Consider the following 13,153-nt stretch of genomic DNA (forward strand, 5'->3'; position numbering starts at 1 on the left):
GTTTCTTCAGGGGGATACTTTCATCCAGTTGAAGAGACAGCTGGGAGCACCTGGACTCAACAAGATTACATTTCACAGATGGGGAAGGAAAGGGGGGCACACCTTCCAGCTGGCAGCAGGCGGCCACAGCCAGCCCAGTCTGCTCCTGCCCCCCGGCTTCAGCTTCACACCGGTGTTCTGGAGAGGTGGGAGAGTGGGGCAGCTCCGAGCATCCCTTGAGCGCCTTTTGCCCCACAGTTCCAAGGGCAGAGAAGGCCGTTCTGGGCAGGCTCCTTCACAGCCTAAGAGGTGCGGACGTGAGCACAGGGAGGCGGCCTTTCGGCTGCTCCGACCTCCACAGCAGGCTGCTGGAGCTTTTTAGGGTGATCATTCAGGATGCTTGCCTCACCGTCTAGGCCACACAGAAAGGCTGCTGCTGTGAGATGTTCTATATGGCAAATGTGTTGCTCTGATTGGTCAATAAATAAAATACTGATTGACCCGTAGCTAGGCAGGAAGTATAGGCGGGACTAACAGAGAGGAAGAAAGAAAGAACAGGAAGGCAGAAGGAATCACTGCCAGCCGCCACCCTGACAAGCAGCATGTAAAGATGCCAGTAAGCCATGAGCCTCGTGGCAGGGTATATATAGATTTGTGGAAATGGATTAATTTAAGCTATAAGAGCAGTTAGCAAGAAGTCTGCCATGGCCATACAGTTTGTAAGCAATATAAGTCTCTGTGTTTACTTGGTTGGGTCTGAGTGGCTGCTGGACTGGCGGGTGGCAGAGATTTGTCCTGACTGTGGGCCAGGCAGGAAAACTCTAGCTACAGGCTGCAGCTGTGGTGCGGACATACCGACTCTGCCGGTTCATTGGCAGTAAGGATGAAAAGACAACGGCACCAGGTAGCCTCTCCCTGCTGGGAAGCAGCCCGCTCCTACCCAGGCCTTTGGGTAGGAGAGATAACTGTATGAAAGGTCTTAATTGCTGAGACTGCAGTATTTGGAATCTGCGCTGTCTCTTGTGAACGTACATACCATAAAAATCATAGAGCCCTGGGGCCAGTGACGGCGCAGTGGGTGTCAAGGCATTTTGTGCCAAGCCTGATGACCAGGGTTTGATCCTCAGAAGCCCCACGGTGGGAGGGGTGACCTGATTATAAAGTTGTCCTCTGACCTCCACACACACAAAGGAAATAGAAATGTAACAAAAAAAATTACACTAAACACAAGAGGATCAGTGGAATGCACTAGTGTCCTCCCAGCCAATCACAAGGTTGAATCAGAGCCGAGTTCCAGGCCAGCCTCTTGATCAACCAACCAACCAACCAACCAACACTGTGGGAGCTGACACGGGACCTTCAGCATCTCCTTCCCCGGCCCCTCCAGCGACTGTCTGCTCCCCTGACGAGCCAAAGTCCTGTCACCACAGCTTGTCTAAGTTGGTGGCCCTTGGCTGAGACACATTCTACTGCATTGCAACAGCAGTTGGCGACTGAGTTCTGAAGGCCAGCAGGTCACTTGATGAGTGAATAATGGCAGATTCGTGTTTCTATTACCCCGGCAGCAGAGTCTGGCGTTCTCAATGCTCTGGGTCAGACAGGAAGGAAGGGTTTTTCTGTGCCTTTGTAGGCTTGTGTGGAGAGGCCATTTGTAGATGTGGAACTTGGAAGCAAGCTCACATAGGAAGTGTTGCTGGAGTTATCTCCTGTCCCGCCCGGGCCCGCAGCCACTCAGACCTAAATAAACACAAAGACTCTTATATTATTTAAACTGTTTGGCCTAATGGCTTAGGCTTCTTGCTACCCAGTTCTTATATCTTAAATTAGCCCACTTCTATCAATCTATAGGTTGCCACATGGCTTGTGGCTTACTGGTACTTTCACATCATGCTTCCTCTGTCTCTGGCTGGTGACTCCTGACTCAGCCTTCCATTTCCCAGAATTCTCTTCTCTGCTTATCCCGCCTATACTATACTTCCTGCCTGGCTACTGGCCAATTAGCATTTTATTTATCAACCAACCAGAGCAACACATTCACAGCATATAGAAAGATATCCCCTGCAAGGAAGCCTGAAGTCAGCCATCACACTTTGCAAACTAGTGCGGACTAAATTCTGATGAGATCTCAGGGTGGACATCAACAATCACCTATGAACTATGACTGTGTTTGTCAAAGGCTCCGGAAACGTCCAAGCTTGTAGACTTCTGATTGATAGTCTCTGACACAGTTTTATGGAGAAAGAGCAGAATCCAAAGGAGTTGCCCAAAGGCACACACCAGGTGTGGAATTGGGGTACCCTGAGTCTTTCAGTCCAGCTACTTACCCGAGGGGCCTGGGTGTCAGGTTCAGCTGTGGTCAAACATGGTCGGGGAAAACAACGGGCTAAGTGGGGAGATCTCTGCCCATAGACCTCTTTGAACTACAGATCTCCTCTCTGTAAACAGGGAGGTCCCCGAGCCCTGGGATTCCGGCAGCCTGGTCCACATCAGTGCTAATTCAGCCAAGCTGTAACCTTCCAGCAAGTTGTCAAGTGGGAGACAGCAGGAAGGAATACAAGAACACCACTTTGCTTCATGCAAAACTTTCCCCTTGTGAGATGAAAAGGAGTTAAAGGCAGTTCCGGAATGTTCTGAGGAATGCTTTGGAAGGCACTCAGCCTCAAAGGTGCACAACAGAGCTGGAAATACCTCGGGCCGAGGCACTCATTTCTCAGGCCAATAGGCACTGCAGACTTTTTTTTGGGGGGGGGGCACCCCTCTTCAAGATAAGAAGCAGCAGCATATGCTGGGTCTCCTGCACAGCTTCCAGATTACTGGACAGTGATGCATCCTGAGTCTGTCTGTATTGCCCACGGCAGTGGGTACCAGGTGTGAAGAAGCCTTTCCATGTGAGGAGACAGGAGAGGGACCAATAACTTCAGGCCACATAGTAGACACATGGCAGGGCTCCTAACCGCAGCAGCAGGTGGAATCCCTAGAACCTGTAGGAGACAGGCCACAGAGAGGGGTGTCCATCCCACAGGTGGATCACCATTGGCCAGGACTGGCCTCAGTACCCAGTGGGAAGGCTGGCAAGAACTGGCCCCCAAGCCACCTTCCTAGAACTCTGAAATGAACAAAACCTCTGGGCAGAACAGTAAGAAGGCTGGCCAAGTGCTGACGGCAGGGCTCTCCATGGAGTCTGCCAACTAACAAGACTGCCCTTCAGTGAAGCTGGCTCCACATGACCAAAAACTCAAGAGGACTCGTCAGCAGAGGTCCTGCTCTACAGGAAATACTAAGGCTCCCTTCCGGCTGAGACAAAGGACCACTAGACAGAAACCGCAATCTACACAAAGGACATCTATAAAGGTGTGAAATGGAGGTAAAAAGGGGTGGGAGAGATGGATCAGCAGTTAAGAACATATACTGCGTTTGATTCCCAGCATCCAAGCTGGGCAGCTCACAACCTCCTGTAACTATAGCTCTAGGGGTATCCAAAGCTTCAGGCCTCCATGGGTAATCATACGTATGTGCACAAACTCAGACACATAACTAAAAATAATAAAACATAAAATTAAAACAGATAAAAGGATGACAAATGGGTCACTTTCCGCCCTATCCCCCCTTTTCCAGTGCTGGGGACCGAACCTAGAGCTCCCTGCACAGGGGAGCTCGCTCCCACTCCCAATTTTTTGTTTTGGAGACAGAGTTTCTCTGTGTAGCCCTTGGTGTCTTGGAACTCGCTCTATAGACCAGGCTGGCCTTGAACTCAGGGATCTGCCTATCTTTGCCTCCTGAGTACTGAGATTAAAGACATGTGCCGACACATCTGGCCTATGCCTTCCATATTTTTTTTTTTTCTGTTTCAATTTTGACCTTTAATCATTACGGAAAGAAGTCTGGAATAATCTGATGGTTATCTGTCCATTTATTTATTTGTTTAGTTGACTGATTTTTTTTAAAGAATCCCTTAGCTTCATCATTACCATTAACAGGTTAACATAAATATTGCTATACATAGTCACAATTCTCCCAATCTTACAACACAAAGCAAACTCTTAACGGAACCATTTGAATTAGCATATATGGTGCTATATATAGTTAACAATTTTCTCTGTCTTACAACTTTAACTCTTAATCATTTGAATTTTCTTGATAACAGAACATAGGAAAAACCTCGATGTATCCACATCAAACTTAAATATTTCCTTGACTCCACAAAACAAGAGTGCATTAATATCAATAGGTTAAACATAATTTCTGCAAACATAATTCAACCTCATAACTGCTCCTTTTCTTTATAATTTTTTAAACAAAATCTCAAACCTAGTTAGAGGAACCCAAACTTATACAATTCCTACAAACCCATATTGAAAAGCAATATTCTCAATCCAACCATTAACACACTTTGAAAACTTTTAGCAAAACATCCAAAAGAAGTTTTATAATAAAACTCTTTACACTTTAAATTTTACTATACCCATTTGCATTTCTTAGTAACAAAATATAACATTAATCCACTCAAATAACAAGAAAATATTTTTTAAATTAAATAGACTAAGGAATATTAACTCTCCCCTTTCTTTATAATTTTTTAAGCAAAATCTCAAGCCTAGTTAGAAAACCCAAACTTTTCTGTTTAAACAGTTCCATTTGTAACACAAAACCAGTTCTGTATGTAATTCCATTTTTACATAAACAGTTACACAAAACAATTGTATTTTAACACAGAATACATGAATCACCAGCATATATGCATATATAAAACTGCATCTTGAGTCAAGGTAGAAACAATAAATTTCCTCATTTAAACAGTTCCATTTTTGACCCAATTCCAGAAAACAGTTCCTAGGTCATTACTATAACTAAACTCTAAATTGTTTCATTGCAATGAAATCTCTATTGTTCATTTCATTTCTTAAGTCCCAAAATTCAAATGATAAATTCTGGTACTAGCCTTCCAAATATGAAGAAATCCATAACCAAAATATTTTTGTAGTTTTATCTCATTTTAAGTTCAAAAAGTTCAAACAAGAAATAAATTCTGGTATCAGGCTTTCACTTCAAAATATGAAGAGACGTCTTTACAACCAAAACTTTTTGCAGTTAACAATTTTAGTTCAAACGAGCATCTCTGCAACTTTTGTTCTCACAGACAGAGAACTTTTTAGGTACAGTAGTATTCTAAACCGCACTGTTTTTGATGTTAGCTCAGGTTTTTCTGTGTTGCGTTGATTTTCCACAGATCTCAGCTGCGGATTCCTTGTTGTGCTGGTTCTGGCATCCGCCATTCTTAGATTCTTAGTGGCTTCTGGAGCTTTTGCAACCATTCAGACTGCCTGCTTTGCAGTCTACTGGGACACTATCTTCTGTATCTCAGATTTTTTTTTTTACCATATACATTAAGCATAGATTCACACTCAGTATTTACACTTTCACAAACTCACATACAACATGTACTTAAGCATAAACTCACACTCAACATTTACACATTTTTACAAACTCACATATAACATATTAACATCTACTTATTTATACTCTTTAAGGAAACTATAGATCTACTTTAGCAAATATATTTCTTATTACTTCTTATATTCATTCCATCTTCTTATTTCTTATTTAAACTTACATTTACAACTAGCATCTTACAAGCTTATTACTACATGTCTTAAGACTACCTTAGATACTTCTTACAAGCTTATATTCTTTATTTTATGTTTTTATTTTTATTTTTATTTTTTGACGAATGACATTTATTAAAGGAGGAAGGAGGTCTTAAATACAGGCTTACAGCACAATGGGAGAACCCCAGAGGGCAGAAGTTCACTACTGATGTTTTACAATCTTGCATCTAAGCTGTTAACACCCATTATGCAGGATACACAGACAAGGAACTTCCCTTAAACATTCAGGAGGGTGGAACCTGACAGGGAATTAGTACAGGGAGGATGTCAAAGTCAAGGTCAGCAAGCAAGGCAACAGTTACCCAAAATGGGGGCCAGGGTCCTACAGGTCCCCCTTTTACTAGAAAATGAGCTTCTGACTTTGTAGATGTAACCAACCATCTTATTAAATAAGAAACACAGAACCAATGTAAAAGAGAAAGCCGAGAGGTCAGAGCTCAGAGCTAAAATCTTACCCTTCCTCCTGCGGTGCTCCTAGCTTCCCGAAAGAGAGCTATTTCCTGTGTGTATGTCTTTAAATAGTCTTTCTGTTCTGCCTTCTCATTGGTTGTAAACCCAAACACATGACTGCCTCGTCACTGCCTGTAAGTACAGCCCTCTAGGTCTTAAAGGCGTATGTCTCCAATGCTGGCTATATCCCTGAACACACAGAGATCTACCTAGCTCTTCTACCAAGTGCTGGGATTAAAGGCGTGCACCACCGCCGCCGCCGCCGCCGCCGCCGCCGCCGCCACCGCCACCACCATGCTCTTGCTATGGCTCTAATAGCTCTGAGCCCCTGGGCAACTTTATTAACATACAATGAAAATCACATTTCAGTACAAATAAAATACCACCATATGACTTAGGTTGCCTGGGATGTCAGCAGGTCACCTTACCCATCATGGAAACACCTGCCCAGGCCACACAGGTGCTCTGTCTTAGGTTGGTGAGTGCCCCCCAGGCATTACCCGTCTCTGAATACTCATTATCATAAGGCTCAATCACGTGTGAGTTAACTGCTGCCAAAGATCTCAAAGTGGTGCTGGGCTTGCAATCTGTGTGTTCAACATAGAAAAGACCAACGGAAGTCCTAACCCACCCATATTCAGTAGGTTAAAGGCAACTGAGCCATTCCCTTCCTTAACGAGCCTTATTGCAAACTGGAGTCCTTGTAAGATGGTATCCCAAAAGCAAATGAATCTTGAGTTTATAAATTTACAATTTTCAAAGCCAATCGAACTGTATATAACTATTGAATTAAAATTTTCATGCCCAATAGAATGAAAAATTAACTAACTGTGGTAGCTACTTTTGCTGCCAGGGTCTCCACTGAGCTAGCTGTAGTAAGCAATTATGAAATGGTAATCCCAGAAACAATAGCAGTGGTGGCCGCCACTGCTATAACAGCAACAATGGCAGCAGCGATGTCAAATTCTCTTCTGGAGCGTGTGGGCATCCACTGGCATGGATACAACTCCAGGGACACAAACTGCCACGGCCCATTTTTTCTTGATCCCAGCACGACTTAAGCTGGCAATTCTGCAAAAGAACAACTAAGAACCATAAAGAAAAAACAGGCAGCTCACAAGGAGCATAACTAATGGTCTCATAATGGTTACATTCAGGCTCATAAATTTTAAGGTATCTTCAAAGGAGCCTAAATGAATTTCAGGAGGCCAATAAATGTTGCACAGAGCCACTCCTGAAAAGTAGGTACTATACCAGCTTGAAGAGGATTGTGAAAATGAAAAGGCTTAGCTGGCATGCTACTGTTAACAAATAAAGGTCAGTGACCTTCAGGGTTATCCTTATTCTCTAAGGTGTCTGGGTGATACATTCTCAAACATACTTGAAAAAGCAGTTACCATACATTACCTTCTGTAGAATCCAACCGCATGGCTACAGTTCCTAGGCTTAGGTTAATGCTTGCCAAGGCTGGCCATATTGGGCTCTCAATCCCCATTGGCATCAGAAGAGGAGAGTTTTTCAAGAAGGCCCAATAGGTCTCCGCCATGTTGGGCTTCAGCAGCAGCCACAGGGCACACACAGAACTCAGGAACCTAAGAGGAACCTCATTGTCCTGAGGAAAGACATAAATAGAACCCTGGGCCCACACCAACACCAGATTGGGTCTCCCTCAAGTGCCAGTAGAAAGATCCTTCCATCGCACCAGAGGATGATTTGCAACAGGAGCCCTCCAGTGCTTATCTGCAGCAGATACTCCAGCAGAATCCACTGATAAAAAATTTAAAATATATAAAACAAGGGAAAGAATAGAATGTGGAGAGGAATGATGAGTCCCTAGTTCCCCCTTTTTACTTTAGCAAAATAAGTTTGTTTGTTTTTTTTTAAAATAGTTCAAATTGTTTTCTTTTTTCTTTTTATTTATTTTAATTAATTTATTTTTCTATTATCAGCTTGATACAGTATAAATTCTTAATAGTGAAATGTTTCATTGAGGCTTGCTCAGTAATTGAGTAAAACCAAAACTTATTATAAGCCATAGTCATCCTAGGGTCATATATATATATAGCCTCCATGGTTCTGTGGGTTGCAGTCTGATTGTTCTTTATATCTAGAATCCATTTATGAGTGAGTACATACCATGTTTGTCCTTCTGGGTTTGGGTTATCTGACTAAGGATGATTTTTTTCTAGTTCCATCCATTTGCCTGCAAATTTCATGCTGTCATTGTTTTTCTCTGCTGAGTAGTACTCCATTGTGTATATGTACCACATTTTCTTAATCCATTCTTCAGTTGATGGGCATCTAGGTTGTTTCCAGGTTCTGGCTATTACAAATAGTGCTGCTATGAACATAGTTGAGCATGTATCTTTGTGGTATAAATCAGCATTCCTTGGGTATATGCCCAAGAGTGGTATGGCTGGGTCTTGAGGCCTTTCATACTTTTAATAAGTGATTACAAGTCTGGTAAAGGCATCCAGTATATGAAAATGTCATTTCATAACAGTAGCAGCAGAAACATGGGTGAGCAAATGGAACTATACACATCGCTCACTTCCGCTAGCTACTGAAACCAAGTTGGTATTAATCTGAGTTGGAGTGTTAGAATTAGATGCTGCTTGTAATTCTCAGGGTAAGTGGAACTACAAAGATACAACCTAAGAACTTGAGCAGCTCAGTAGAAAGTGTCTGTTTCACTTCTTCAAGTGTGTGGCATATGAGGAAGAATGGGGGATGCTGTGGTCTAGTAACAAGGCACATACTTGCAAGGACCCTGACAATGACATCTACTGTTCTGGAAGAAACACCAGTATGGTGATATTTTATTTGTACTATAATGTGATTTTATTTGTATGTTAATAAATAAAGTTGCCTGGGAGTCAGAGGTAATAGCAAGCCATAGCAGAAGTCTGGCAGTGGTAGCACATGCCCTTAATCCCAATCACATCACAGGCAGATTTCAATACCACCCATAGAAGACCTGGAGGTCTGTACAGATGGGCAGTGACGAGGAGGTCATGTGGTTAGGTTTATAACCAATGAGAAGGCAGAACAGAAAGTCTATAAAAAGACAGATACACAGGAAGTAGCGCTCTTGCTGAGGAGGACAGCAGAGGCAGTGAAGGGTAAGGTTTTTAGCTCTTAGCTCTTGCTCTGACCTCTTCGGCTATTAACAATGCATTTGGCTCTGTATTTCTTATTTAATAAGACTGTTCATCTACACACCAGGGCTTGAGCACATCAAGGGTGCTTCCGGTGAAAGCTGAAGCCTCCAGAAGAGATGGCACTGCAGCCCAGCAGCAGTGGGAAGTGTAACCTGCACACGCACGTTACAGGCCTGAACCTCCTGGCTCTGGAACAGACACCAGTGATGGGTGAGGTTAGGGCCTCGGAAGCAACACCAAAACTACACTTGGTCTTGATGGTTAGTTTGAATTTGACAGAATTACTGATGAAGTATTTTGAATGGTAGAGGAAGTCTGTTTTCATCTAAGCTGTGTCCTAAGTTGGAGGGTGTCAAGTTGTCAAAAGTTGGAGAGTGTGAGAATCCAGATCTGGATGGGATGAGACAGGGAAGAGGGCGGGGCTGTTACTGTGGAGGCTGGATGGGGAGAGCAGGCTGGAAAACTTGCTAGTTGAGCACCTGTGGATAATAGGTCACTTCCTGAAACCCTAGAGGCAGACGGCATTTTTGAGAAAAATCAAGTTACATGAGATTGCTAGGTATGGTGACACAGACCTACAGTACCAGCACTCAGGAGACTGGTACGTTGACCGAGTTTGAGACCAGCCAGGGCTGCAGAACAAGATACCCAAGAAAGGGAAACAACAATAAACCACACTAGAAATACCCATGAGAAAATCCAAGTAGATAAACCTGGATCACAGAGATGAGGGTGGGAACAGAAAACTCACCATGAATAAAAGATCCCCTCCGCCCCAGCCTTTTTTTTAAAAACAGGGTCTCCTCCTCTTTTGTGGAACTATGTAGTCCTGGCTGGCCTCAAACTCACAGAGATTCTCTGGTCTCAGGCATCAGTTAAAACTATGAACAAATCTAATCAAGGCAGAAGGCGAGGGCAGGAAAGGCCCAGGGAGAGGCTTAACAGCCAGCCAACAAGACTAGTGGACCAACAAGTCACTGGAGGACATTAGGAAACCCGGCACCATGGACCAGCCAGCCAAATGTGTACAATGTGACCATGAGGCCAGACAGACAGTAGAAAACATAGGCGGTCTGGGGGCTCTGAGGCGATACGAATCTTTTAGGAAAGCATATGCAGGGAGCTGGAGAAGAGATGTTAGCCCAGGGAAGACGCGGCAGATGGCTGCTTTAGCAGATTTTCCTCATGTAAATCTTTTATCTTATAATGTGATTTTACTTGTATTTTGAAATTCAATTTTGAGCTGTAAAATATTTTTAAACATGAACCTCGTTTTACATTTGTACTTCCTGTAGCTCAATGAATCTAAGATTACTTTCATGTGCCACCAAGATAAACATTACCTTTTGTGACACAATATCCAGAGCTCCCCAAATTAGCTGGAGCGGTTGGCATCAAGCCCCAGGGAGCCTCATGTCCCCGCCTCCCCAGCAGAGCGATTACTGGGATTTTTGCTTTTTAAACTGGGAATCTGATCTCAGTTCCTCGTTTGCACAAGCACTTGAACAACCGAGCCATCCCCCCAGTCCTCACTTGTAACGGTCCTCGTTGGCTGCAGTGGTACGTGGAAGAGGGGGGACTCTTCAGCTCTCCCACACAGGCCTGGTTACCCCCTCCAAGAGAGAAGTGCTTCATGAAGTCAGCTGTGGCATTTGCTTGATATTAGGAATGACCCTGTGATGTTTTAACTGAGGGGCTCCATTTGCAAAGCAAGATCACCTTCTCTGCAAAGGCTCGGGAAAAACTGTGGGTAAGGGGGCAGAAGGATGGGAGGAGGGCTGTGCAATGCTGTCTTCTAGGCCTGGCCTGGCCATGGCACTCATGACCTCAATGCACTGTAGTTACCCACAGAAGATCAAGGCAACAAGGTCAGTGAGCATTCCAATAGGCAGCAATAACTAGACTCTGGAGAGAACACGATGTAAGAGGGTGCTGGAGGTGTCTGGGGTGGGGTGAGAGAAAGAGTTGAGGGTGGACAGAATCAATAAACACTGTATATAAGTATAAAATTGTGTAAAAAAATATTAAAAAATAAACTAAGAACAAGAAAAAAGCACACTCAGTTCTGTCTGACTGATCGACCAGGTGGAAACGGGAATGCTATTAGAATTCCCAGAATCCCCTTCTTCAAGCCTTCGTCATCACAGGGCAGGAGGAATGAGGCCTGCGGAGCCCATATGTAGGCACCTGCTGCTAACAGCCCCATCATCTAAACAGACAGGTGTGCTGGAATGACAACAGGCAGATTTTCTCCTTCCTTTTGTTTTTTGAGACAGGGTTTCTCTGTGTAGCCTTGGCTGACCTGGAACTCTCTGTAGACCTGGCTGTCTTTGAACTCAGAGATCCTCCTGCCTCTGCCTCCTAAGTGCTAGGATTCAAGGTGTGCACCACTACAGCCAGTCAGGTATATTTTCTAAATCCTGCCTTGTCCAATGGCTAAGCACACGGATGGATGGAATGTGTCTTCAACAGCTCCTTTTCTTCAACTAGGAAAAGAGAGCCTAGACAGTGCTGTCAGGTAACAGCCGATCCTCCTGGCCATCAGCTCCTACCAGTTTAGGATCTGTGTGTAAAAAGACAGAGCTGACACCACTCAAGACCAACTCTGCTCCAAGGCCCCCAGGCCACTCAGCTTCTCTGGTCTGCTAGAATTCATCCCTAGCATCTACTGGCAACACAAGTGCAGCCCTTGGCTGCTAGCCTGCTGGCCAGAAGCCACACAATTAGCAGGTACCCACCCTAGTGGCTTCATCCTCTTTGGGTTCTTGGAACCCACACAGAGCCTCCTGAATGCCATGAGAGAAACTCCTAGAGTATGATTTTTCTGTTTTGTTTTCTATTTCCATGTAGCTCTGGCTACTCTGTAACTTCCTGTAAAGACCAGACTGACTTTGAACTCAGAGACTGACCTGCCCCTGCCTCCCAAGTGCAGGCATTAAAGATGTGCAGCATCACACCCCACCCCACCCCACCATGGTTCCTGCTTTAAAAGCCACATCACGTAGCACAAAGGATTAAGGTTTGCAGCTATTTTATTTACAAGTATACATTTAACACAATGAAATAAACACTGATATATTGAAGCCTAGTTAATAGTAGTGTAACATGTCTATCATTTTGATGATTACATTATTTTAAACAACAAACTACACTGAAAAATTAATGCCGATAAAATTCTTGGTCATAATATTAAGAAATACAATATATAAATTGAAAATATGATTGTTTAAAATTTGAAAATGGAAGTGAACTCATTTGGACAGAGTCAGACGTTAACATAATCTGAAAGGGGAGGACCTCTGACCCAAATGACATCTTTCAGGTTAACAGAAGAAAACAGAAGCATAGTTTTATCTTCAAGGATGATGGGCAGTCTGCTTCTTCGGGTGGAATCAATTCCCAGTGTCCTCTGCAGGTTCTGCAGCAGAACCGTCACATCACTGAGCATGAAGACTTTCCTTGTGAAGCTGCTCCATCAATCTTCTCTGCTTCCAAAATTATCCTTTTAAAAACATCAACAGCAGTCTGAAGAGAAGGCAGAAACAATGATGGGATTAGTTCTCAGCAGACTCTGCTAGCTGTTCCTGACTGACAGGATGGAGGGGGCAGCCACTGACCTGTCCTCAGGTCTATATGAAGGCTGGAGGGTTCCCAGGGCCCCCCCAACTCCAGGCCTTCTTCACAGCAACTAGTACCAACTTCCACTCTGCTCTGCCCCACCGGCTTCCACGATGCTCTCTGGACACTTGGGGCCCTGCTCTACTCTGGCTTCCTTCTCCTGGAGACGCCTCTGCAGCTCCTTCCTGCTCATGCAGTCCTACCCTTCTCTCGGCTTCCCCAAACGCCCATCCTTGACTCTTTTCTCAGCCCACCTCCCTGGGCTGCTTCTACAGCTGC

General features: G+C 44.2%; 1 protein-coding gene across 1 annotated transcript in view; it reads right to left on the bottom strand.

Moving 5' to 3' along the window:
• Positions 1-12,270: 12,270 nt before the first annotated feature.
• The window catches only part of Rheb (Ras homolog, mTORC1 binding), a 47,914-nt gene continuing 47,031 nt past the window's right edge, over positions 12,271-13,153 (bottom strand). Inside the window, exon 8 of the mRNA XM_028879523.1 lies at positions 12,271-12,781. Within this exon, the coding sequence (XP_028735356.1) occupies positions 12,689-12,781 (93 nt within the window). The 3' untranslated portion in view covers positions 12,271-12,688. The remainder of the gene's footprint in view (positions 12,782-13,153) is intronic.

The sequence above is a fragment of the Peromyscus leucopus genome, chromosome 3 (genome assembly GCF_004664715.2).
Source record: "Peromyscus leucopus breed LL Stock chromosome 3, UCI_PerLeu_2.1, whole genome shotgun sequence".
Taxonomy (NCBI): Eukaryota; Metazoa; Chordata; class Mammalia; order Rodentia; family Cricetidae; genus Peromyscus; species Peromyscus leucopus.